Source organism: Sphaerodactylus townsendi, linkage group LG08 (genome assembly GCF_021028975.2).
Source record: "Sphaerodactylus townsendi isolate TG3544 linkage group LG08, MPM_Stown_v2.3, whole genome shotgun sequence".
In the NCBI taxonomy this organism is placed as follows: Eukaryota; Metazoa; Chordata; class Lepidosauria; order Squamata; family Sphaerodactylidae; genus Sphaerodactylus; species Sphaerodactylus townsendi.
In genome coordinates, this window is record NC_059432.1 from 100,903,723 (window position 1) to 100,931,594 (window position 27,872).

A 27,872-nucleotide genomic window follows, 5' to 3' on the forward strand; every position below is an offset into this window, starting at 1 on the left:
ACTTCCCAGACTTATATGATCAACAGTTTTGTTGCCCAACATGGTTTACTGGCTGACATTATAGAACTGTAGATAACAGACAAGAACAGACCCTGGATCACACCATAAAATGTCCAGGGTTTATATCTGATGCCATTAACTGACAACAATGAGTCCACATAAGATAAGATAGTTTACAAGCTGGTAAACATGGTGGGGGGAGGGGCTCTTGTGAGGGTGGTAATCAATTCAAGATACGATACATAGATATAACCAAATGAAGTCCTAAGCAGCTCCAACTGATTCTACAGGACCAAAAGTAAATTTGTGCTGTGTTAAGAAAACATATGAGTGGCGGAGGCTTATCTGGTGAACCAGATGTGTTTCCGCACTCCTACATTCCTGCTGGGTGACTTTGGGCTAGTCACAGTTCTTCGGAACTCTCTCAGCCCCACCTACCTCACAAGGGGTCTGTTGTGGGGAGAGGAAGGGAAAGGAGCTTGTAAGCCACCTTGAGACTGCTTACAGGAGAGAAAGGTGGGGTATGAATCCAAACTCTTCTTTTTCTTCACGTGGTCCTTGCAAAATAAGGGCCCTTTTGCTACTTTCACCCTCATGTCAATATCATGGACATTCATTTGTTAATAACAGATACCAATTGCATACAAAGATGGAGATGGTTAAGGCAGCAGCAGTTACATTGTTGAAGAACGTGCTTGAACATGGAAGCTTATACCAAGAAAAAATAACCTTTGTTTTCTAGCCTGATCCAAAAGGCTCTGGCAGTCAAGGACACCACTGTGTCACTTCCAGAGGACTTCCAGGCAGCAAAGGGAGGCAGCAAATGAAAAAAAAACACAGGTGCCTGAAAAGCCCTCTATAGAGCTGAATGGAGTTATGCCACCCTTTCATGTGGCATAAGTCATATGTCAGTCTTTAGTTCAGTCAGTCTTTAGTTCAGTCTCTGGAACCAGCAGAGAGGAGTAGCAGTGGAGAAGAAGACCGGGCCAGGAAGAGCAAAGTGAGCTCTGGTGTTCATTTTGGAGGGCTTTTCTCAAAGCCACATCTTTTAAAACAGTGTATTTTAACAGGGGTTAGCAGGTGTTATCTCTTTTTCTCCTTGTAAGGCTGCTGAGAGCTAAGGCTGGTGGGAGGTGGGGCTTATCAGGGGTTAACAGAGGTTCCTCTTTGTCCTGGGCTGCTGTGAGGTGGGGCTGCTGAGGTGAGTCAGTCAGTCTTTAGTTCAGTCTCTGGAACCAGTGGAGGTGCCCCTTATGCCAGCAGAGGAGCCCCTTATGCTGTTGGAAGGGGCAAACAAATTGGTATGGCCCTCCACTGCTCCCAGTGCCCATTCTCCCTCCCCATCTGTACTGGGCTGCCCAAGGGACCACAGGACCCAAAAAATCTGCTGCTTCAGTCCAACACGGCTAGTTCTCCCTGAATCTCCTAATTCTATTTGTTCTTGTTAGTAATTAGGGGATTTAGTGGGGCTGGGTTGATCAGCTATTGTATATTAGTTCCTCCCTCCTAGGTTGATCAACCAAGAGGACTGCATCAAATTGCAATAACACCACACCAGAGAGTATTTAATTGTTAGGATTTTAATTGGTTATATGAAACATGTACTTTTATATTGTATGTTTGTATTGCAGCTTATGTTGTAAGCCTCCCTGAGCCCATCTCTGGATGGGGAAAGGGCAGAATATAAGTCCAATAAAATAAAACAAATACAAATAAATTTGAAAGCCTGCCTTTATGAGATGCTGGATCCTTTTCACTACATTTTAATGATATAGGCCTGGGTGTATTTTCTTCAGCGATGTCATGAAAATACACAAGTCATCTTTCTCCCTCCTCACCTGTTTGTCTCCCGCACAGAAAATAATGATAGAGCCAATAATTTTTACAAAGCAAAGACCCGAACTGTTTTTCTAGACTACACACATTTACATGTACCCATGCACATTATTTAAGAGTAAATACTGCTGAACATGGTGGGATGTACTTCTGAGTAAACATGCATTAGACTGCACTGTTAGATTCCCAGAATGCAAGCATAACAAAGGGGACAATCTTCTTTCCCATGTGATGTAACCCAAGAACTGCACATGCCATGAAGAAGATGCCTGGCTCCCCTATCAGGCTCTGCTGGAGAACCCAAAGCACTAGGTCACTGTGTAAATAGTCAGACCTCTCATCCCACTAACGGGGGCCAAAGACTGAAGAAGAAGAAGAAGAAGAAGAAGAAGAAGAAGAAGAAGAAGAAGAAGAAGAAGAAGAAGAAGAAGAAGAAGAGGAGGAGGAGGAGGAAGAGGAGGAGGAGGAGGAGGAGGAGGAGTTTGGATTTATATCCCCCCTTTCTCTCCTGTAGGAGACTCAAAGGGGCTTACAATCTCCTTGCCCTTCCCACCTCACAACAAACACCTTGTGAGGTAGGTAGGTCTGAGAGAACTCCGAAAAGCTGTGACTAGCCCAAGGTCACCCAGCTGGCATGTGTGGGAGTGCACAGGCTAATCTGAATTCCCCAGATAAGCCTCCACAGCTCAAGCGGCAGAGCGGGGGAATCAAACCTGGTTCCTCCAGATTAGAATGCACCTGCTCTTAACCACTCTGCCACTGCTGCTCCTTAAAAGCAAGACACCACTCCCTGCAGAATGGATGCCCCTCGGAGAGTTTTGATATTTTTGTGTGTCAAGTCTGGGCAGGAAGGAGGTTGGCAGCTGAACTTTTACCTTAGTTGGACAATGCGGCTAACTAATCCCCACTGAGTCACCCGAAAGCATTTTAATCAGCGCTCTGAGTGGACCATTGCTTACCCAACTTGCACCCATCCCAGCAATCATTCACCATGCAAGAAAGTAACCAAGGCATTATCTTGGATTCTGAAGACCTACCAAGCCTTTCCTACCCACGGGCTCTCTCCATGGTTTCCTACCAAGCCTTTTATTTGGAACCCTGTACAAGCAATCAATTCTTGGTCTCCAGTTTTCCTACCAGATTGCTCCATACTGCCCCAGGACCCATTTTGGGTTATAAATATCGATCCATTACAAATCATAGTGTGTGAGTTCTGAATCCATGGACCTGGCCCACCCACCCTAGCAGAGGGAGAGGGAGGGGAGTGAGGGGTGGCATTCAAGGGAAGGGGTGCCACCCTAGTGGGGGGAGGGGGATGGAGGGGTGGCATGCAAGGGAGGGAAGGGAGTGAGGGGTGGCATGCAAGGGAGGGGAGGGAGGGGGTCTGGCATCCTGCAGCACCCCACTCTTCTTTCTGTCCCTTGCACGGGGACTCTTTCCTTTTGTTCTTGGAAAGGCTGGTCGGTTTCTTCTTCAGCCCTGCTTCCCTGGTCATACTTTCAAGTCTGGTCACTATCATCCTTCTCTGAAACCATAACAAACTTATTTCCTTTTTTCTTAGTCAGTTCTTGTATCCTTTGTGTATGTATGTTCATTGTTTGAAATATATTTCTTTAAAAAATTATGATAGTTTAATAAAGCCCATTTCAATTAAACCTCTAGTGCTCTTTTTTGAGAGTTCTCACATGGAACAATCCTGGTATACATAGGTCCATGGTGGCGAACCTTTGGCACTCCAGATGTTATGGACTACAATTCCCATCAGCCCCTGCCAGCATGGCCAATTGGTCTCCTCCTCCTCCTCCTCCTCCTCCTCCTCCTCCTCCTTCTTCTTCTTCTTGGGGCAGGATTGAGCTGTGCATTGTCAAGAGTAATCCATTCTTTATTCTTGGACACTTCCACCCCCGTTTCATTATTTAGGAGTTCACTTCCAAGCTTATTTGACCTGGAGGGTTCGTTTTAAGAATGCTCAGAACAGGACCGTAGACACAGCAAAGACCATAACATTTTTCTTTTCGATTTTTATAACAAAGGTAGACATTTTGTTCCTGCTGTTATTTCAATTTTTAATGGAAAGGTAGGTGGTCAGCTATTCTACTGAGCTCCGGTATGGATTGAGGCCTGAAGACAGACACTAGATTCCTTTTTGTCATTACTTTTGCAGAAGATAACAGGGATGCCAAGTTGTACAGCTAATGTGTCTTTAAGGGCAGACCTGGGCATACCATCTCAGAAAGCAGTGGCATGTTTAAGGGCCTTCGAGCTTTGGCGGAAAATTTTATTTGCCACTGACGCTAATGGGTGCCTCTATTTATTAAAATCTGACTCCTGTGTTACCCCATGGAGGAAATTAATGGAGAGCAGAGTCCAATTGCTGAATCTCAGCAGTAGTGAATTCGAGATACTGGGAAGATCTGTGGTGCACTTTGTAGTGAATGAACATCAGTATAATTTGGACTTTATCAGCACCATGGAGAGAGCCCGTGGGTACGCTCTTCTTTATATTTAGGGTTGTCCTCCCAAAGACAACCTTATCACATTTAGACTTCTTGATATAGAAGAGCATACTTGCAATATTAAACTCTATCCCTTCTCAAATAATGCAAGGTGAACTGCAAAGGACTGCACACTCTGATAGACTTTGTGACTTTGTGGTTCTGGACAGACAAAAACTTTGCAGCGCCTTTCACAGTATAAGGATTTGAGGATTACTCTTTTTCTCTGGGATAATGAGGGGCTGATAACATCAGATGTTAAGAAATTCTTGGCAGGAATGGATTTAGGAGTTACACTGGATGTAGCCCCTTTTTTCCCCTCACATAATTTAATTTGAAGGAATCCAAGCGCGGTAACCAGTTGGTTATTTAAATTAGTTATTTTCTGTTGTATCTAGTGTGACGCTATTCAAGGCTTGCAGGCTAAACGAGCAGTATCATTAAAATAAAAAGTCTTGGATGTCTACTGACTTCTATAATTAGAGATACATACAGTTGCCAACCTCCAGGCTGAGGCTGGAGATCTCCTGCTGTTACATCTGATTTCCAGACAACAGAGATCAGTTCACCAGGAGAAAATGGTCACTTTGGAAGGTGGCTTCTATAGCATTATATCCCACTGAAGCCTCTCCCCAAAACCGACCCCCCTCAGGTTTCTCCTCCCAAATTTCCAGGTATTTCGCTATTGTTAGGCAGGTGATGTTTATGAAGAGTCTATTATCTATATATATAAAAATCAAACAGTGTGTTTGTCCCTGATGGTCTCCCTCAGAAGCTGCTGGACAGATCGCCCCCAAATTTTCACAGGACATTCCTCCCTTTTGAGGGCAGGTACTTGGACCTTCAAATCGCTGAAAGTCCACACCTGAGCCAGGTAAAACGTCTTTTTCCTGGCGCACCAGGCCATGAAGCTGTTTGTGTTTAACTGTCACCCTTAGAATGTTCGTGCAGCCTGTCTGTCTGTGGCCTGAGGGCTTAGAATGTTCGCTCAGATGGCCACAGATGAGCAGTGAAAACAGTAAATAGGTAATACTGTTAGGTAATGCGAATGGAAGTGAAAAACATACACACTTTGCTGTGTGAGACATCAGGTGGGGTTTTCCCCCTCACACGCAGGTAACTTTCACTCTCTGTGCCTCACCCACTGCTACCACACAACACACATACTCTCATACACATCCAGCTCATCCTAACACACCTCACTCTGCCCTCCCTCACATCCAACCACCACTTACCCACTTCCTCACCCATATTCACCACAGCTCTCTTTTACTAAAAGCGAGCTGGAGTTTGCCTTTTTCTTCTAAGAAAATCTATGGGGTGGGGGCGAACCAACACTACCGGCTCCGCTTCTTTTGCACGTGGCCCTTTAAGAACCCAGGGAGCTGGCCTCGATCTGAGTGCCTCACCACCCTGCCTCCTTGCCCCGGTTCTGTCTTACCCAAGCCAGGACTGTGCGTGTCAACCAGCCTCATGGACAGTGGGATTCGCACTCTGGACAGTTCCGTTGTGGAATGGGAAGGGTTACCTTATACTAAAAAAACAAGACAGCACCATATAGCGATGTGCATTGAAAAGGGAAAGAGGGATTCCATTTGACCACCCAAAAAGGCTATGCTGGGGATCATTGGACCTGCATAGACATCTGTGTGGGTTGTGGACTGTGATGAGAAGGACAATTGCCACAGCAACGCATGGCGGGGCCTGCTAGTGTTTATATAATATGCAAGGGAGGGAAGGGAGGGAAGGGTGGCATGCAAGGGAGGGGGAGGGGGCAAGGCATCTGGACATGGCCCACCCACCGTAGTAGAGGGAGGGGAGGGAGGGGGAGGGGCACCCCTAAGGATGCATTTGAATCTTGGCGCTTCATTGGGGTTTATATGGATTCTTTGAATCTGCAGGCTGAAATCACAAACGATTTGCCGAACAGTTCGCCGAACAGTTAAAACTTTAGAGTTTGAGGCTTAACACTACAGCTGCTAGCTAACCATTCCTTTGTTATATTCATGACTCAGAATGTCTCCTCAGTGAGCTAACTGTAAAGAGATAATCCCCTGATAGAGTTCTGTGTTGAACAAAGGGATCTGGAGAGGTTTACCTCCTCCAGCTAAGGAAAAGGGTAGATTTTGTTTGGAATAAGCAGAGAAAGGGCCAAAACAGACACTACTATCCAATTAATATCTATAACAAATGAAATATAAGAAAACTGCTACATGACTTTAGTGCTTCCTCCAAAGAAGAAGAAGAAGAGAAGAACAGTTTGGATCTACATCCCCCTTTCTCTCCTGTAAGGAGACTCAAAGACAATCTCCTTTCTCTCCCCCCCCCCACAACAAACACCCTGTGAGGTGGGTGGGGCTGAGAGACCTCTGAGTGACTAGCTCAAGGTCACCCAGCTGGTCTGTGTTAGAGAACACAGGCTAATCTAGTTCCCAAGATAAGCCTCCATAGCTCAAGTGGCAGAGTGGGGAATCCTGTTAGAGCAGGTGCATCTGGAGAACAGGGTTTAACTACTATGCCACTGTTGCTTCCTGGGAACTGAAAGTCATGTCTTAAAAGCCTCAAATACAGAGCATCTTTTTAAAAATCAGGAACTAATCTTCTAATGGTGGAGGTAACTCAAGAGATGTGAACAATAAGAGTAACTGAATGAAAACAAGAGCAGATAAAGAGGTAAATCACACATTATGTGACACCAAGCAGTAGGTTGTCCTTGAGGTCAGTCACAGCATAATCATTAAATAGTTGTAAAAAAACCCCAAGTGGACTAAATTAAAAAAAAAGAAAGAAATTAAGAATTGAGAATATGGATTCCATGAACCTAACACAATCAAAATATAGATTTCGGTGCTGTCTTATTCATAATATCCTTTCCTTATGTCCATAGGTCAGAGGTCTGCAACCTGCAGCTCCCCAGATGTTCCTGGACTACAAACATCTGGAGAGCAGCAGGTTGCAGACCCCTGCCATAGGGAATGTACACAACTGGAGCAAACACCAGACAGGATGCACTGCTGCTTAAACATGTAACATGAACTGTGAGTCTGGCAAGGGGACGACTGCCAATCAACATCCAGCATCTCCAGAAGCCTTCTGTGCTAGCCGAGTCCAGCCCCAAGTTCCTCTAATTACAGATTGCAGGGTTCAACATAAAATCTTGTGCATGAGCATATTCTATCAGTGAGCTGTATGCCTTTGCGTGCAGATGGTGTAGACCCTTCCCCGGCAAATAAAACACAATAAGGACTTGGAAATAGATTGGGCCGCAGCCCAATTTATTTATTAACAAACATAACACTCAAGAAACTGGGAGACAAACGGATCGCAACATCAGCAGGTCAGCACCGTTGCTGACCCAACCATGCTGTCCCCAATCCCTATTGGGCCATTGGCAGGAAGCCGGGAGCCACCGGGGTGGATACCCTTGGTGTCAACCCTTCCTGCTGGGGTGGCGGGCACCAGCTAAGCCTACTGGGTTGATTACCAGGCCACCCCACCCCCAGACCCTTCCTTAAGGGCACCAACCATGGAGAAGACCGGCCGCCCGGCTCGGCTTCTCCCCACAGATGTTGCAATTCTGTTGCCAACCCGCCAGGCTGCGACAAAAGTACAAGTATAACAATAAAACCATTTATAACATGTCAACCATTAACAATTGTAACTAGGGAGGGTGGGTGGGTCATGTCGCTCTTGAGCCTCGGCTAGCCAAGAAGGCCGAGGCTCGGGGCGTGGCGCTTAGAAGTAGTCTGCTGTTCCCGCCTTTGCAGCTCAGGCCAATCATTGCAGCCCCTGCAACTGCGCCCTCAGAGCTGGCTGCCCCATTCCTTTTGCCTCGTGCTGCTCACCTCTGCCACAATGGCTGCCACAGGTGGCTCGATGGCTGCTATTTCCTAACATTTGTAGGAGGTCCACATCCAGACTCTTCAGGGTCAGAAATGCTCCTCATAGAAGCATGAACATGTAATATAATAAGTACCATTCATTCCCTGGCAGTAGATAACTGATGTGCCAATATTTATCCTTAACTGCAGAACTCATCAGTTATATTACGTACTTCTTAGTGTAGCTGCAATTCCCTTTCTTGTACCAGCTCAGACATTTCCATTACAGGTGAAATTAAATTACCCCCCCCCCTTCTCCTCCACATTCCATTTAAAGTAAATAAAACTTTATTGAGCTCTCTCTCCCTCTAGGGGACAACTGGGAAGATCAATGTGCATATGGTATACAGATGGTATTTTTAGACTCTGGATCCTATAGACGAAGTTTTACAGGAAGATTTCTCCAAAAGGAAATTGGAAAAGTGAAAAGTGTCTGAACAACATAGTAGCTAAAAAAATATTAGATTGCATCAATATTTTTTTTCCCATTTTTGATCAGTTCCTTCTTTGGCTACCTTGTCAATTTAAGAATATTTGAGAAGAAAAATGAAGGGAAGCAAATATCAGCCATGCTGAGCAACTAAATCCATCTCAAATAGGGATAAGGGAGAATATATAATAAGCTATTCTGTTACCAAATGTGAGTTGGGAAAGTGAAGGAGAAAATTCCAAGTACACTTGCTCTGAATCTGGTTCTCACAATGGAGTTATACCTATGCTACTGGATGTGTGTAGTATGCCATATTATTAAGGAGGGAAGGGTTTTATTAAGGAGGCTCCAACTAGAAAGGTATTATTAAGGAGGCTCCAACTAGATAGGTATCCTGGATCTTCAAAAAAAGTTGAACATTGAGAGCCTCAGAATTATAACCATATATGTTTATGTGACCATGGAATTAAAAATTTGTATTTATTTATTTAACCAATTTCAATGCCACCCCTTCCCCTTCAGGGTGGCTTCCAATACAAAATATACAATAAGGACTTTAAACCAATTTAATCAGTAGATGGTGGCGAAAACATTTCAACATTCAATCTGATAAACTCTACCCTAAGGCATATAGATGCCAAAATAAAAAAATAAAGAAGAAGAGGGGAGAAAGGCAGGTGAAAAGATGAAAAAATGTGGAACTATTTGGTTGTTGTGGGCTTTGGGCAGTAACGTGGCTGTAGTGGTTACATGGTCTTAGGAGGCTAGATCTTTGTTCCTATCATTGCTGGAGGAACCGGTTTGATTCATTTAGGGAGTTGAGACGCCAGAGGTGTATCACAGAGAGAAGGGTGTTACTTCTCTGTGATACACCTCTGAAGATGCCATCCACAAATGCAGGTGAAACGTTAAGAACAAGATCTACCAGATCATGGCCACACAGCCCGGAAAACCCACAACAACCAGTTGAGTTCAGCCATGAAAGCCTTTGACAATTTGTGGAACTATTTGTTTTGGTTTCATTTTTGCCATTGTTCAAACCCCCTTTTTAGAGGGAAGAATCCATGCAACACCTACAAAGTATGTCTGTTTAAGGCTCTGAGATCTCTGTAGTCCTTGAACCAGTTTGTATGGACAGCTCCAGCAATCTCCAAAGCCTTTGAGGGCAAGGGAGCTGTGAATTCCCTGAGCTTGTCTGACAAATCTTGTGGGCTGATTGACCAAAATGTTTGACATCATAGCTGATTGACCAAAATGTTTGACAAGAGACAACAGATGTACAAGAAATTTTATTCTGCCTCTAACCTGAGTAGTGACCATCCTCTTTCCTCTTTTAACTTCAGCTGTTCTTGCATTACATGTATTAGCTGAGAAGGCTAGTAGAGAATATATAACATGACCATTCCTAAAATTTAGGCCAGTGACCTTTCCTTAGCCCAGTCAAACAAATTCTGAAATGAAACAGCTCCTTTACTCCCATTTTTTCCATGGGGGGCTTCTTTGAAACAGAAAATACTGTGTGGAGGGTCACAGCAGAAGGAGAGCGCGAAAGCCCTGCAGAAGCAGGCCAAGGCAACCGGCTATGTCCTATGGATTTAGAGACCACACTGTCTCCCAGCAAGGCAGGTTGGTGAGGCCCCACAGAAGCCGGCACAAGGCAACTGGGTTTCTGTGGGCTTTTCTTAAGACGCCGCCTCCTGCTAACGCAGGGACAGTCAGGGCCATTTTCGGATGAACTCTGTAATGATAATGCCCAGGTGTGGGAGTCAGTGGGAAAGCAATGAAGCACTTGGTTTCTGTTTAATTTGCTGCTGAAGCTTCTCCTTTATTGAACATGTGAACATCTACACAAAAATAAAAACTCAAGGAAATGAAGATCAGCTGTACCTCATTTTTGCTGTTTCACTCACTCACTCACTCACTCACTCACTCACTCACTCACTCACTCACTCACTCACTCACTCACTCACTCACTCACTCACTCACTACACTGCTAAGGACTGCTTTTTGGAAGCAGAAGGAGAATGTCAAATGCCTGCCCATTATGGGCACTTCCTTTGAAAGAAGAAGAAGAAGAAGAAGAGTTTGGATTTATATCCCCCCTTTCTCCCCTGCAGGAGACTCAAAGGGGCTTACAATCTCCTTGCCCTTCCCCCCTCACAACAAACACCCTGTGAGGTAGGTGGGGCTGAGAGAGCTCCGAGAAGCTGTGACTAGCCCAAGGTCACCCAGCTGGCGTGTGTGGGAGTGCACAGGCTAATCTGAATTCCCCAGATAAGCCTCCACAGCTCAGGCGGCAGAGCTGGGAATCAAACCTGGTTCCTCCAGATTAGATACACGAGCTCTTAACCTCCTACGCCACTGCTGCTCCTGACAGCATGTTGATCCAGATTACCATTTCACTGAGAGCAAGCAATTCTTCCTGCAGAGCAAAATTTTCCCCACAGGCAGAAACCCAAGATGTTCCCAGAAATCTTATTCATAGAGGTTCCTTCTCTTCAAGTACCAGACTTCCCTGGACATTTCAGGCTGCTATAGGACAGGGGGAAAGGGAGATCACACTCCATATGTAGAAGCCATTCTATCCACACTCTTTTCAGTCCTCTGGGGCAGGGTCATATTAACCCATGGTCGGGGTGCTAGTTCTTTCAGATACTTCAGGCTCCCTCCGGCACTGCAATCTGTCACCCTATTACAACTGGTCCCAATGATTTGTGGGAATGTTCAAGCACCACATGATCAAGGTCACAACTCAACTGTATTGTTCATGGAGGTGAAAGAAGAGGCAAGGCAGAACAATATCACAACCCTGATACTAGCGTGCTATTGGCCCACTGCCCCCCCTCACTGACTCAAAACAAACCTCAGCTGACTACAAATGTGCCTTGCAACTTCTCTGTTTATTTCTTACAGCATATGGCTGTACAAAAGGAGATCACAGGGATTCTATAACATTCCACAGGAAAGTGGAGAAGTTTACAATAAACATTTCATAAAGATGGATTAAAATAGGCGGAAGAGTGGATATGAGCTGAAACAACGCATCTCCCACCTTTTATTACTCTTGCCTGAATATTGGAATAGAGATATTGACAAAAAAGGAACCAGTAAACAATATGGACTCCACATTTGCTATCCCGATTGGGTGGAAAATATAGTTAAAGCCAGAAATGCGTTTCATGCTGACTCTGGCGGCAACGCAGAACCAAACATAGAAAGGTGTAACTGAAGATCTTGTGACAGAAATAATAATTAGAGGATCATTAAAGAGCAAAGGAATTCAAATAAAAATGATAATATCGAATAAGTTTCATTTTTATTTTATTTTTATTTATTATTAATTTTATATACCGCCCTCCCCCTGAGGGCTCGGGGTGGTTCACAACAAGGTTAAAACATACATTAAAACATAATTTAAATATCAATTACATAAAAACAGAACCCATTTAAAAATGTGGATGGCGTCTGGCTACCCCCCCCCTCCTCCTTATGCCCTACACAGGAGGCCAGTAGATGACATGGTAGATGTATTTTTAACCAGGCTGGCTAAACGCCCCATGGAACAGGGTCCGGCCTTTGCAGGCCCCCCAAGGAAACTCTGTAAACCTGCAGGGCCCTGATCTCCCTAGGGAGCCTGTTCCACCAGGTAGGGGCCAGGGCTGAAAAGGCCCTGCCCCTTGTTGAGGCCAGCCTGATCATTTTTGGGCCAGGGATCACGAGTAGGTCCTCCTCGAGGGTGTGGAGGGGCCTACCGGGGCAATATGGGGAGAGGCGGTCCCTCAGGTATGCATTGGTGTGCTGTTGTTCTTACTGTGTTTGGGCAGACACTGGATCTAGTTTTGTCTGACTGTATTGCAGACTTGGCATCTGCAGTTTCAAGTGCCAGTTGCTGTCCTGAGGCCAAATTAACGCTGACAGTGTCCCAAAGACCACTACAAGGATGCTTCCACCATTTTAAAGTCATTTAAAATACTATAAGTGTAGTGGGCTCAGGCATTTGTGTACCCCCACGCCTTATCAAGTGCCACAGTGTCCACGCACCCCTGTGCAACTGTTTCAGCACTTGGAAAGGTGTGTTGGGGAGGAGGGAGAAGAAAAGTGTGCTGCAACCATTATTGTGATCAGGCCCTCGTGGCATTTTTAGATTACTTTAAAATGGCAGTGGTGTCATCATGTTGGCCATGAGGACAACCTCAAGTCTAGTTTGGCCCATCGCGTGGCAGTGGAGGCCTCTGACAAGTAGCTGATGAATATCACTCGTGACAACAGATGCACATTCAAGCACCAAAGTTGCATGATAACCATTTCATAGACACCACTATCTCTTTCTTCCTGGCCAGGGAAGATAACTCGCGGCCTTCCAGATGTTCATGAACTACAATTCCCATCAGTTTTTGCTCATGTTGGGAGGGACTGATGGGAACTGTAGTTCATGAACATCTGGAGGGCCTCGAGTTTGACACCCCTGAAAGGGGTATCCTGTATGATGGCTACTAATCAACGTTTCATATTCCCAGCTTCAGATTTTGACTAGAAGGTTTGCTTGCCTTCCATGCGTAGAGCTGTCAACATATGTCATTACTAACACAGTTGCCAGGCTCATTTGCTGGATTCCATTTGTTGACAATTTTTGGGTGTGTGTTTTGTGGTGTAGCATTGAGAGAGTAGGAATAGGATTCAGGAAACCCAAGCATAAAGCCCCGCTCTGCCATGGAACATGACTGGTTGACTTGGATGAGTCACTCTATCTCGGCCTACTCAACTGCACAAGACGCTTTGAGGCTAGATCATATCTGAATGTTTTTCACTTGATGGTCAGTACCTCCATGGATCCCTTGACATGAATGAAGCCTACATATAGAAAGCATCAGTCTACCAAATTAATTGTTTGCTTTTCGGTGGACCTTGCTAGCACTTCCGTCCGTGATTCAGCAAACATTGCATCCACCCATCTTACATTTACATTTCCCCTCGTGTATGATCTTGTTCAACCAATATATAGGAACAAATGAGCTGAATGTCATACTAGATCTTGAACTAGTGAACTAGCTACAACTTGCACATGGCTGGAACCAAGCCATTGTGTTGTTGCTGAGTTAAAGCAGTCATTTGTCTATGTTCTAGATAGGGAGAAGTATATAACACCCCTCTTGCATAAAAGGGAAGGGACAACTGACAAACGGAAGGTGGCGTAGGAGGTTAAGAGCTCGTGTATCTAATCTGGAGTAACCGGGTTTGAATCCCAGCTCTGCCGCCTGAGCTGTGGAGGCTTATCTGGGGAATTCAGATTAGCCTGTACACTCCCACACACGCCAGCTGGGTGACCTTGGACTAGTCACTGCTTCTCAGAGCTCTCTCAGCCCCACCTACCTCACAGGGTGTTGTGAGGGAGGAAGGTCAAAGAGATTGTAAGCCTCTTTGAGTCTCCTACAGGAGAGAAAGGGGGAATATAAATCCAAACTCCTCCTGCTCCTCCTGCTCCTCCTCCTCCTCCTCTTCTTCTTCTTCTTCTTCTTCTTCTTCTTCTTCTACTACTACTACTACTACTACTACTTCTTCTTCTTCTTCTTCTTAACAGTCATTGCTTTGAGGTGCTGGAATCTGGGGCCAAATTTTTAAGAGGTGCAATCTTAAGTCGTTCTGAACTGTGTTAACTGGAAGGTTGTGATATTATGTTTTTCTTTCTATTTATATGCCATTAAAGGTATTTGATTGTTTGATTGTTGTTAATCTTTTGTCACTGGATGGCTTTGTTCATACAGGGAAATCCAGTTGTAAAGATTTCTATAGCAAAGCAATATGGCTATATCCAAGTATGTGTGGATGCAGCTTGGGACTCATTCCCCCCTTCTTCTTTTAAATATCTCAAACTGGTGCCCTTACTTTGGGCCTTGGCTGGAGAATAGATAGAGAGTTCACAACTATCCCAAGCCACTCAGTCAGCTTCATGGCATGGTGGGAATTTGATCAGGGGAAATCTCAAATCCCAGTTGGATATTCTTAACACAGCAGCTCTTTCTATGTATGTACCGGTATATGCTCATGTTCTGAAATTTTTTTGATTTTGAACACTGGAAAACAGAGTTGTTCTTACATTTAGAACTATCAATCAAAACTGGCATATGAAATCTATTTCGAAACCCCTTTCAAACAGCAATTAATTAAGCCACCATTGGGTCACATGACGTGATGCTTATGTCACTGGAAGAGTCATCTTAACCTTGCTTACCTTAGCGATGTGTTCATGCAGGTGAACGGAAGCATCCAGATCCCAGGATAGTGTTGAATCTTCAGGAAAAAGGGCTTCAGAAAGAAAGCTTGGAGTCTGCATTGCAGAAAAAAAGGAGAAAGAGAGAGAGAGAGAGAAAACCCTTTAAGACTTTCTATTGATTTCCGTCTTCAAATGCTTTATTGGATTTTGTCTAAAGGTTCAAAGGACTTCAAATTGTTTTAAAGTTTGTGCTGATGATTAGACTTCACTTTAGTGATCTAATTTACTCATTCTGAGACTCAGGAACACAAACAAAGAGCTCTGGTTCCCTTTTTTAAAAGTCTTTCTCCCCCTCCCCCTGTTTTAATAAATGGCTGTCTTAGTAAATATCCTTCCCTATTCGGTTTATTCTTTTGCCCAGGGGCAGATAAAAATCCATACTTATTTCATTCCACCATAGTTAACAATTTCAAGACTTGAAATGACTCATTTACATTCGAAAAAACTACACAGGTGTGACACTCAGAGCTGTATAATACAGAAAGGTACTTAGCAAGGTACAAGGACACCCATGTTGTCCCTGTCAATAGATATGTTTTTGGAAACTGATCAGTGGTGAGTATCAAGGGCCAGATTAGCACTCATCCAATAAAATGATTGTTTTATCTGCTGCCGAATGCTTTACATCTTTCCAAATGATGCATTCTAATGCAAATAAGAACCGGGTCATATTTGGTACATGTGTAGTTCTGTGCAAGCTCACAAGGACGAACAGAATCTGCAAACCACAAAACCACAAAAAATTATGGTCATATCTGAGTCAGATTCCGAACTGGAAAACTTGGGTTTTTGCCATTAGCAGAAAAACAGATAGTGTCTGTCCAGAATCCATAAGCAAAACAAATAGGGTCGCTCCCCACTCACCATTAGCCGCGGGGTTTTCTCTTGTTCAGACGCGGGGAGCCAGGACGTTCCCCACATCCCCAGCGTCCACTGCGCGGCTGCGCAGAAATTGCCGCTCTTCCTCCTCCCTGGCGCGCGTCAAATCTGCTCTTCAAAAAACAGCAACATTTTCCCAAACCCCGCGCTTGGCGCGGGGTGGTGGGGTGGTGGGGAACCCGGAAGATGACGCGCGGTTGATTCGCTGGGGCGCAGAGCTTTCCGGCCAATCAGGGGAAAGAATCCTCCATTTTGTTTGGGGAGGGCGTCACCGTCAGTGCGCGGAATGAAGCCACTGTAAAGGATTCAATGGTGTTGATGGTGAGGTAACCTTGAGTGCATTCCACAGCCCGGGCGATGGGCCAGATGCATCGGCGGAGACTTTATCTTTGCGCGGGAGATGAAGCCTCTGTTCCCATGGGAAGCAGGAAGGGGGATGGGGTGACTGGTATTATAACCTGTGCTTCTGGCGGGAAGTGTCATTCCTGCCACCGCGCAGTAATTTGAGCTGAAGATGTCTTAATAAAATGGACTTCATCCCAAAGCCTTTTATTTCATGCCTATGGAATTCTTGCCATTGTGGCAGGAATCCTAATTCATCTATATTCCTGTGCAGTGGACCTCTTGTCTTGCGATGGAGAGGGTTGAATTTTTTACATGAAGGTGCGCGGTAGCCCCTGCAAAGAGGCTCCACCTTTCCCTTCTGGATCTGGAGGAACCAGCAGGAGAACGAGGCTCGCTGGTGGTTTCTTTTCCCCGCCCTCAGATCAGCACGAGAGTCTTCCTTTACTTTTACCCTGGAACGAAATGGACGACGACTACAGACTTCCATGAGTCGCTTGGGGCGCTTGTCTATGGATCGAGCCTGTGGACGGATCTCACCCGCTTACGTGGATTACAAACCTCAGATGCAACCTGTCATGGAGGAGACGGGCTTGGACCACCTTTCATCGCGGCAACCCAGGAATCCATTGAACGATTCCTGGACTCGTATTTTGGTGATGTCTCCAAAGAACCACCGCGGGCACAGCACTGGGGTCTGGCCCAGCGACACCGACTAAACCTGGAATTGGGAGGGGTATCCGCATCGCCTTCAATCGACCCCCCCTACTCCCGGCTAGCGACCGCATTCCTGAGGTGCTCGGGAGCCACCGTAATAAAAAGGGCTACGGTGTCTCCGATACTCCGCTTCCAGACGATTTAAGAGTCCGGAAGAAAGCCTGCCTTCCCAGCTCGACCGCTTCTCTCCCATCGAGGGAGTGACTGATGAGGAAGTGGGACGATTCGCGAGGCCCAAGCGCTTGGAACCGTGAACGCCAGCTATGGGAGGAGGAACGGGCAGTTGCAACAAGAGCGAAAACCTGCAGAGGGACCGGAACAGCAACGCAAAGAAGTTCAGAAGCTCGAGTTGGACCGCAAGCAAGACGCTTCCAACGCATAATAATATGCCCAGAATCGGTCAGTCCATGATAAAGTCCTGGAACAGTCCAGACTGGATTTACACCCATTAACGCCGAAAGCTGCCAGGCTCTGGCGACGCAGTGAGCTCAATTAAAAGCCCTTGGAACGGGACGGCTAAATTGGAACGAAAGCTGCTTTGCATGCCATCAGGATGCATTGACTCGGCAAGGAGAGGGATCTGGCTGCGCTGAGAGGGAACTAAGGAGGCAGCAGACTGTAGCCCCAAGTTGGAGTCTATGCTGTTACTGATCATGCCGGCAGCCAGGGGGCCAATGTGCGACCTGGGTCCTGCCACCCAACTTCGCGCCAGCGCTCGCATTCGCCTCCGCACAACAGCTGCTCTGCTCCAGCCTGCTCAACCCGCGAACCACACCTCCCCAGCAGGCACCAAGAGCCGCCGAACGGGCTACTATCGCATACCAGCCCGCTTTGATGGGACCGCTTCCAAACTTCCTACTTCATCTTGCAACTCAATGCCCACTTGAAGATCTGCGGATGACCGGTCGGCCTGAACGCGGTGCAACAAGGGACATCGGCTCAGTCCTGATGGGCAGCAGCCGACTGGTTCGTGACTGCTTTGGATTTGCAGGATGAGGACTTCTGCGACAGTGCCCTCGTGATTCCTCTAAGCTTTAAGAGCTGCCAGGATCCAGGCGCCGAATGAAGCTATCCGCACTATCAAAACCATCCAGCAAGGCAAACTACCGCTTGCAGAATTTGGTCTGAATTCCGCGGCGCGGCTGCTCGACTTCCTCCTGCGAGGGCCTGAACGCATGAAATGCTAATACTTCAGATGCTGTGGACAAACAAACTACGGAAACGGTGTTTTAATCCGGGTTCCTCGCACCATTGCAGGATTGGATCCAGTTGTGGGTCTCAAGTGCATGCCCGCTTGGAATACGCCAAGCGAGGCCGCCACTCTTAAAACCACTACTGTGTCCACTCAAATCAAGCTTCTCCAGTCATCTTCTACCAAACTAATTCTGAACCGCCGTCATTTAATTGGGTTGTGTCTTTACTGGCGCGAGGGCCAGGTATCATCTTAGCCGCCAACTGTCCTAAGAAGCAAAACCAACCGCCCAGCCCGCTGCGACTCCGTCTGCCAAACCACCACGCAGAAGTCAACAAATCAGCCCCACTGGTTCTCGCCCAAAGCGTGGTGGACCGGCTAGCGCACTCCAGAGGAGGGGAAGTATTGTTTGCCTTTTCAGCCTCGCCCATGGACATAAATGGCTCCTACTCCTGACGCTGGTGAGTGAAGGTAGCGCCCCATTATTGCTCAAAGCATTCCTGGCCAACCCCGCTAAACACATCTACCCGTGATTATAGCCTGGCCCTAGGGATTCCGCCGTTCTAATTGCTTAACGCACTTCCAGGTGGCAAGCAGAGGAGCCAGGGTCTGGACCGACTCCCCGGTTGCTCCATACCATTCAATCTTTAAAATGGACGGCCCCTCGAAACGGTTAAGGACCGCCCAGTTTAAATACACAGCCGTTCTCATCCGCGTACTAACGACAGGGAAAGAAAATTAGTTTCATTTTGGCTTTCAGTGGCCAAACAAAACACTCCATAGTTTTAAGTATGCCCTGGTTATTGTTACATTAACCAAAAATTCATTTGAAAGTAGCGATCCTAGAATTCACTGACCTCTCCCTGGGCGGGGACACACACATGAATTGTTAGAAACCCCAACGCCTTCCTGACACATCCCCCCTCTCTGGCTTCCTTCAGCAGATTGTTCCCGGATTCTATTGGTATCCCACCTGCATTATCAGGATTCCGAACAGAGTTTTTTTCAGGAGCAGGAATGCGATCGAAGTTGCCACTCCCACAGAGACACCTGACTGTAAAAATTTGTCATACAACCAGGCTTAACTACACCAAGGGTAGAATCTAACGCCATGAGTCCCAATGAGGAGAAGGAACTCCGTGCCTTCTTAGGACAAGAACCTTGCTCATGTTTCATACGGGCTGGCTACCAAACACACGCATCGCTGCTCCCGCTTTGTTTTGTCAAAAGAAAGATGGGTCTTCACGGCTTTTGCACAGATTATCGAGGTCTCACGCGGTTCCTGTTAATAAATATCCTTTTGCTCTTGATCAAAGACCTTTAGATGCACTCGCAAAGGACTTTACATTTTACTAAATTCGACTTGAGAGAAGCTTACTACAGAGTCAGAATTGCTGGGAATACAGAACACCTGGATCATGCTTTAACACAAAGTTTGGACAGTTTGAATATTTAATAATGCCATTCGGTTAAGTAAATCCCTTGAGCTTTTATGGCCCTGATCAACGAAGTTCTTCGCGATTTACTGTACAAAGGAGCTGTTGTATACTCTAGATGACGCTTTTAATTCTACTCACAAAACCATAGAAGAGCATGAAATGTTGGTTCGAGAGGTGTATTGAAACGCTTTCTGCTTGACAACTCTCTTTGCCAAACTCTCCAAATGTTGCTCTATCAGACCTCCATTGACTATTTGGGTTACCGGATCTCGCCTCGAAGGGCTTAAAAATGGATTCTGGCTAAAATTCGACGAGTCCCTCCAATGGCTCGTCTCACCAACCGCTATAGAAGAACCTGTAGTCGCTTTTTTGGTTTTGCTAATTTCTATCGTGACTTTATAAATTCCCAATTCGCTGAACTGGACTCTCCCCTTTCACAGACCTTCTTACGCACTAAGGGTAAGGATCCATTGTCCGGCCAGTTTCTCCGGGCCCCTCTTTCCGGTCTGGAGGAATGTCAAACAGCCTTTCAACTGGTTAAAAATCTGCTTTTACCACTGAACCTATCCTAAAGCACCCTGACCCAGATCTCCGCTTGTGTCTACTGGATGCCTCGGATGTTAATTTGGGGCAGCCCTGTTGCAGAAAAAATAAAGATGGTAGACTGTTCCGTAGGTGCTTATTTGTCTAAAAGTTCTCTCGTGCTTAACTCAACTGGACTGTGGAGACAAAGAGATCATGCCATCAAAGTAGCATCTCCACTTGCCACTGGCTGAGGGGCTAAGCACCTCTTTCTGCTCTGGTCGATCATAAAACCTGGCAGCTCTTTCCCACCCCTCAAGAGGTCCGCGAACAACTTCTCAATGATTTCTTTTCTCGCTTTCTTTACAGTCCATTTTTTCCCAGGGAAAACCAACAAACTGGCTTCGACGCGCTTCCTCGCTTCGCCTCGAGGGGGTGGGATGCTCACGTGACATTCCACGCACTGTTCTTTTCTCTCCTCCCAGTTGGGTTGGCCACCACCCGGATCTCAAACGCCCGCTTCTCCTCCACCCCCCATCTCCCAGTCTCGCTCTCCTTTCCTGCGGAACTGGAGGAGGCTGGGCTGCACGAGCTCCAGCAGTCAAGGAGACTCCCACTGGCGCTGGGAGTTTGGCGGAGGGGGAATGGCACGCGGCCTCCCTCCGCTAGCAGGTCTTTGAGGCTTCGCCACCATGCCCGCCTCGGGCTGGACATTTGGCTTTTTGTTCCTGCATCAGCCCACGGCAGTCTTGTATGCCTAATGCTAAAGACATTGAGGCATACATTAAAGGCTGCTCGGTTTGTGCAGAAGCCAAGACTATTCCGAAAGCCCCATGGACTGTTGAAACCCTTCCCGTAGCCTTCCCTACTCTTGGGAGGTCATCTCTATGGATCTTATTACAGACTTGCCCGAAAGTCATGGTAACACAGTTTTATGGGCGGTGGTGGACTTATTCTCGAAGCAAGCCCATTTTATTCCATGTGCTTCCATTCCCTCCCTCCTAAGTTGGCACGGGCTGTTTATTCAACATGTTTATCGGGCTCCATTCCGGGCTTCAAGTGGTCTCTCCATCAAGGCCCCCCAATTCATCTCAAAGTTCTGGAAAGCGCTTTTGGGGTTGTTAGTCACGTCACGCCAGCCTCTACCACGCTGGTTTCAAAGTAATGCGCAGACGGAGAGAACTTAACAGAACCCTAGAGCAGTATTTACGCTTGTTACACCAACTACCACCAAGACACAATTGGTGCGAAGCTTATTCCGCTTATGGAGCACGCTTCTATAACAATGCGTCTGCGGTACAAAGAAAACCTCTTGAAATTAATAGGTTCGTCGCTTCCTTCCCGCCGCTACAACTACCTCAAGAGCTGCTTTGACCCCCCAGAATTTCAACAATGATTTCATCCCTAGCTTTAGGGATGGAAGTCGTCCAGACCACTTTACAGCAAGCAAAGGACTCCTCAAAACTTGTAAGCGGATAAACACCGCCGGATTTTCCTCTGCGTGTGGGCTCCTGCGTATTTATCTACAAAAAAATCAGAGACGGCATATTATTCCAAACTTGGCAAGAGATTTGTGGGACCTTTTCAGATTACTAAAAGTGATTAATGATGTCACCGCCCGCTTAGATTTGCCTAACTCTCTTAGTAACATCCATCCTGTCTTCCATTCCAGCTGCTCAAGGAGGCCCCGCCCGATGCCTGGCACCTACCCGCCGGAGAGGCCCCTCAACGACTATTATTGATGGCTACAAACACTAAGTGAGATTGACGCTTATCCTGACTTCGCTTAATCGCGAAACGCTTGCAATATTTAGTTTCTGGGTGGGATATTCTGCATAATCACGGGTTTATTCCAAACATTGAAGTTCCCCAATTCTTATTGCTGCTTTCAACGCTTTTCCGCGACAAAACCGGGGAAGGGGCCTCTTTAGGGGAGGCAGGAGGTAAAGGATTCAATGGTGTTGATGGTGGTGAGGTACCTTGAGTGCAATCGCCAGCCCGGGCGATGGGCCAGATGTACCGCGAGACTTTATCTTTGCGCTGAGATGAAGCCTCTGTTCCCATGGAAGCAGGAAGGGGATGGGTGACTGGTATTATAACCTGTGCTTGGCGGAAGTGTCATTCCTGCTACCGCGCAGGTACTTGAGCTTTCTAAGATGTCTTAATAAAATGGGACTTTTACTCCCAAAGCCTTTTATTTCTGCGTCTATGGAATTCCTTACAGCCACATGAAGACGTGACGATGAAGCTACAACGTGACGTGACGATATTGTTCCCTTTGTTCGCGGTTTATTGCTGCAAATTGACAGCGAATTTAGTGCGAATTCACACAGCGAGGTGCTGCAGAGCAGACCAGACGAGTAGTTGGTGGCGGCGGCAAGAACTGATTTTCACTTTCTTTTTATGCTGACGTCAGCATGTGCAGACGCCTTCAAAACAAATGCCTTCCAAAGCTTCCAGCGCCTTTCTGATGACGTGCAGACATCCGAGCCTATCAAAAACGACCTCGTCCCAGCCAATGAAAATGGAGGCCCGCCCTCCCTCCATGACGCACACCTGTGCCAGCCAATGAAAACGCTTCATTGCCTCTATTTCCACGAAACTCCCGTTCTTGGCCGCCTGCGTTAGCTCCTTAATGGCAAATGAGTGGGGAGCAAATAGTCTCCGTGGTCATAAGCCGCGGAGGCTTTTCGGCGCGGGGACGCTGCGGAGTTGCACACGAAGAGGTAAGTGGGGAGCGACCCATAGTCTCTGTCTAGAAGCATCCTACAATCCAGATGAGGACACTCCTGCCACAAAACTGTTAGGGTGCCCTTGTGAGAGTATTCCAATGGCATCAGAGTATGCTAAGGTTGCTAGGCAGTGCCCGGCAACAGGTGGGAGGGTCACAGAGTTGTCAGGGGAAAAAACCTGCAGCCTTACTTACCAAAAGTTCATTCAGCAAGTGACAAAACCATAACCTCTGGTGATTCCTAGAGTTACCCTTTGTCACTTCCTGTATGAACTTCCAGTAAATACACAAGGCTGCTTTTATTTTTATTTTTCTCTCTCTGGGGCTTGGATGCTCTAGAAGGAGCAAGACAGTATTTTCACTTTATTGCTTTACGTTTCCCTGGTTAACAAGGGCAGATGAGCATGCTTTTCCAAGGGACTCTCAAAATATTAGATCTGGTGCCGGGCACCAGTTTCTATGGCTATAGTGGCATTTTCTCCAGCCTCGATCACAGGAATAGCTGGCCACCCTATCCACCATTGCCAAGTCTGAAACCTTGAATGTATGCCAAGCTGTAATGAATGCAAAAAACAAATAGCACCCCCCATCCCTTAAAAATACATATGTTCCATTATTACAGGGAAACATCCTCACAAAGTGACAGTTCGTTTTCGTTCCTCCATGGCTATCCATTTGTAATAAAAGCAGCCTCACACGATAAAACACTGCATACTTTCTAAGCTGATCAAAAGAGAGTCTCAACAAAAAAGCAAGCATTTCAAACCAGTGCATTAAACTGCTGACTGTCATTTTTTGTCAAAGTTCTCATCACCCCTGGTATTTATGCATACAATGTATGTCGTTTGCGCACAGATGTATAACTTATAATGATCAACTATTGACTCTCTCAAAAAAGTTTAAGGCTGCATACCTTTTACTCAAAACAAGTTTGGTGCAAGGAAACAGAGAAGGACACAAAACAAAAGCGTTCCAGGTTTGCTTTGCACAAGGACAAGCTAAATGGAAGTCTTGTCTGCCTTTGTGCATATTTGCCCACAGGCCATGCTTCGATGTTCAGAGCAAAGAAGTCCCTCAGAATCAGCAATATTTGAAAGATGTATGTGTCTCTGAGGTACCTGAAGAAACCAAAGTAATCCCTCAAATATTTAGCATCAGTGTTTGAACTGCGCACAGTTGGTTGTTTGAAGAATTCCTAGTTCAAGCCTACCAGGGTTTTTTTTTTAAGTTTCCCTGGTGGTGTTTGGGCTCAGAAACGAGTGACAAATACCTACATTTTGGCACTCACTTCTAAAGTTTCTTCTCTGCCGACATCTGGTGATATTCAAAACTCCATCGTGAGCTGCCAAATTCTTTGCATTCACATCTACTAGAATCCTGAATTTTAGAACGATTAATGTCAAAATTGCAACAAATCTGTTCTGTTTCATTTTGCTATTGTGATGTTTTAGAAATGAAGCTTTTGGTTGTAATCTGAAAGATTTAACAGGATTGATTTGCTGTGACAAGCATTTTGCAGTCCTCCTGTTTGCTGCTTACAGTTGGGATTCTGCTCTGGAAACTCAGCTGTTTTTAAGTGTCATTATCTGAAAAGGGCTATTCAATACGATGGATTAGATCCCACCATCTTTTGTACCCAAATTTACCTCAGTCCCTCCAATATTATAGGCATGGATTCCCCCTGTTTGGTTTTCAAGGGATACTTTCTCTGCAAACAGCGGTGCCATTTTGTTTCATGGCGAAGGCCAATCGTTAAGTTGATCTTCTATGAATGCCTCCAATATCAATACTGGTGCAGAGGCAGAGCAAGGGGGAACTGCAACCAGGGTGCATGCATGCCCTGATCCCCTGCCGCGGCGCCGTCTGCCCCTGCCTCGCAACACCCCAGAGTGCCCCGTCACGCCCCCTCTGTGGTCCAGACACGCCCCTCAGCTGCTCCGCCCGGGGCATCATGCCCCACCTGGCCTCGTTGGCACTACGCCACTGTATTGCTGTAATGAGTAAGGCCTGTAATGAGGTGGCCTGTGAAGATCTTATCTTTTAGGGGAAGATTACCATTCTGAGAAAACACAACCACCATTTAATATATATCTATAAGGAAATACACAAAAAAATTGTCATGTTCTCACATGCAATCTATTTGCTACATTTTAAAAAGAAACTCCCACAGCTACAGAAAAGTGACAGACTCAGAATCTCAAAAAATGAACAAGGGTGGTTTTTTTTAAAAAACAGAATATAGAATTGGTGTATAATTATTCATAATCAGAAGATACTTCTTTTGGTGGCGGGGAGTAATATATATGAGAAGAGACTGAATGTAGATATTTGTTATTAGGTTTATGAAATATAGTTGGAAAGTGATTATTAGTAACTTTCATCTTAGTTTTAATATTTATGCAAGACTTAGTAGACTGAATAGAGCAGAGTATTGAAGTAAAATTGGGCAAGATATAGATGCAAGGAAATTCTCAGTGATGAATAGGGACCAGTATAATTACACTTCAATGAACTATGCATTTCAGAGAATCTTGGTGCTGGGTATTGTGAAGAGACCTCCTAGAATGCTCCTTTAAAATAGAATTCCTTTAAGGCAAGCTCTTTGAACTGTTCCTAGAAGCTAAAATGACTAAACGAAAGTTATCATACTTTGGTCACAGGATAAGAACTGAAGATCACCGGAAAAGACAATAATGCTAGGAAAAGTTCAAGGCAGCAGGAAAAGAGAAAGACCCAACATGAGATGGATTGACTCTACAAAGGAAGTCGTGGCCCTCAGTTTGCAAGATCTGAGCAAGGCTGTTAAGGAAAGGACATTTGGAGGACACTGATTCATAGGGTCACCATGACGCGATGGCACTTAACTCATACAAGCTCTCACAGAACTGTGTCAAGTTTGACCCTCAGGTCACTGACTGGCTGAGTATGTGATCCATTGTATAGATTTTCTTACACCTTCTTCATTACATTGGATTGGACCCAGTGCAGCATTTCTACAGACACAAGGAATCTTGACCACGTGGCATAACTGTCTTGACTCCCCTTCCCACAGCCTGCTGAAATGTCCCCTGAAATTCTGCTCCTGGGGAAGAGGGAATGCTGTGGTGAATCTAACTCTATGAGAGATCAAGTAGACAACAGGACTGACCAAGGGCATGGCCAGTTCACAACATTTATTAAAATGATGCAAATGACCCAAACCCTCCCCCCTCTCCTCTCCCTCCCCTCCCTCCCCTTCATTTGCATGCCACCCCTCCCTCCCTCCCCTTCATTTGCATGCCACCCTCCCTCCCTCCCCTCACCCAATCCCAGGAGTCGCTGATCTGATCTGATCCTTGCCAACTTGTTTGGTTTGAAACGTTTAGAGTGGGGGAGGTACCATGGCTCAGTGGCCGAACCTCTGTTTGACTTGCAGAAGGCCCCAGGTTCCAGGCCCGGGTTATTAGCCCTACTCCACACTGCTAATAATTGTTTCTGGAGAAAAGTTCTCGATTCTTCATTAGCTCACTGAAGACGTCATACACTTAGGCAAGCAACGGAAACAATCCCAGTGCTAGTTGAATTGGATAGCTTGGATAAACTTTGGTCAGGTTACTCAGTTTGGGACAATGGAGAATGATTGCCAGGGTGTGAAATATTGTGCCAATGGGACCAATATTTATCCTTTGGAAGCTTCTGCTTTGTGTGGTTAATATTAATTCCCAATGTCCCAGCACATTCTTTTTGGAAATACTCCAAGGATTCTCAGAAAGGGCAGAGTAAGAGGCTTCCCACGCCACGGAGGATCACGAGGCCTAAATGACAATGAAAGGGACTCCCTCTACACTCGCGGTTCATGAGATGTCCTCTTTTGATCAACAGCCATCCATCAACATTCTTCTCCCTTCAAATGAATTTTTGAAAGTTACGTTCTGTCATATCACGGCTGAAAGTGGAACGTTGTCAGATCGCAAGATTGATGTAAGCGGCTCCAAGCGATTCATTGACATATGCGCGGGGCTGGAAGCAGAACCAACTACTTTGCCATGTTGACAGGGAGCGACGATGACACAAACACTTCCATGGCAAGGACAACACGGTAAGGAAAAGATTAATCATCAGATACAGAGCATATACTGCTCCGGGATATTACGTGGATGGAGTAGGTTATCAATACTTCAATACAGAAAAAAACGAAACCATGTCTTTTCTGGACTTATCTTTAAATTGCACTGCAGTGCCTCTCGCTTGAACAAACTGATCGTGTGGATTTCTGCAGCTAATGAAGCGCTCCCTACGTGGTCCCATTTTGCTCGTTTCCTGAACACTTGATGGAATTTACTGGGTAGGATTGGGATGCTGAGCACAAACTTAACTCCTAGCTTGAGGTTTGCTTGTCTTGTTTTAATTAGACATGCTGTGAATTAAATTTATTCTACCTGGGGTCATGGTCAGGTCAGTTCATCATGTGACCAGAAAAGGAAACAACACTTCCCATCAGGCTGTGAGAAAATACGTGTGCGCAAAAGGATCATCTATAGCACAAAGCAAAAGTAACAACCTATGGTAACACCTGAGTATTTATTTATAATTTCTGACTGACAAACTCATTTACTCTCCTTTTATTTATACCACTGGTTGCCCAGCAATGTGTACTGACAACAGGCCAGTGTGGGGGCATATGTGAAAGCTTGACAGTTGTCCTGTAGTGTATTGTATTGTTGAAGGTCTTCATGGCCGGATTCAACTGGTTCTGGAGGGTTTTCCGGGCTGTGTGGCCGTGGTCTGGTAGCTCTTGTTCCTAACGTTTCGCCTGCATCTGTGGCTGGCATCTTCAGAGGTGTATCACAGAGAAAGCTTTCCCTTCTCACTAGACACAATGTGTAACACTTTTCTCTGTAATACACCTCTGAAGATGCCAGCCACAGATGCAGGTGAAACGTTAGGAACAAGATCTATTAGACCACGGCCACACAGCCCGGAAAACCCTCCAAAACCAGCTGTAGTGTATTGTTTGAATACCGGAAAAATAACTGGGGGGGGGGGGGGATAAAGGAAGATCATACAGCTTGATAAACTGTGATAAACTGATCAGCAGGCAATTTGCTCTTTGTTTATGGCTAGTAAATAGAAGGTGAACCAAGACATTTTGTATTTG

At 45.9% G+C, this 27,872-nt stretch overlaps 1 protein-coding gene across 1 annotated transcript in view; it reads right to left on the minus strand.

Moving 5' to 3' along the window:
* NAALADL2 (N-acetylated alpha-linked acidic dipeptidase like 2) overlaps positions 1 to 27,872 on the minus strand; it is a 530,968-nt gene that overhangs the window by 118,842 nt on the left and 384,254 nt on the right. Inside the window, exon 10 of the mRNA XM_048504877.1 lies at positions 14,872 to 14,967. Within this exon, the coding sequence (XP_048360834.1) occupies positions 14,872 to 14,967 (96 nt within the window). The remainder of the gene's footprint in view (positions 1 to 14,871; positions 14,968 to 27,872) is intronic.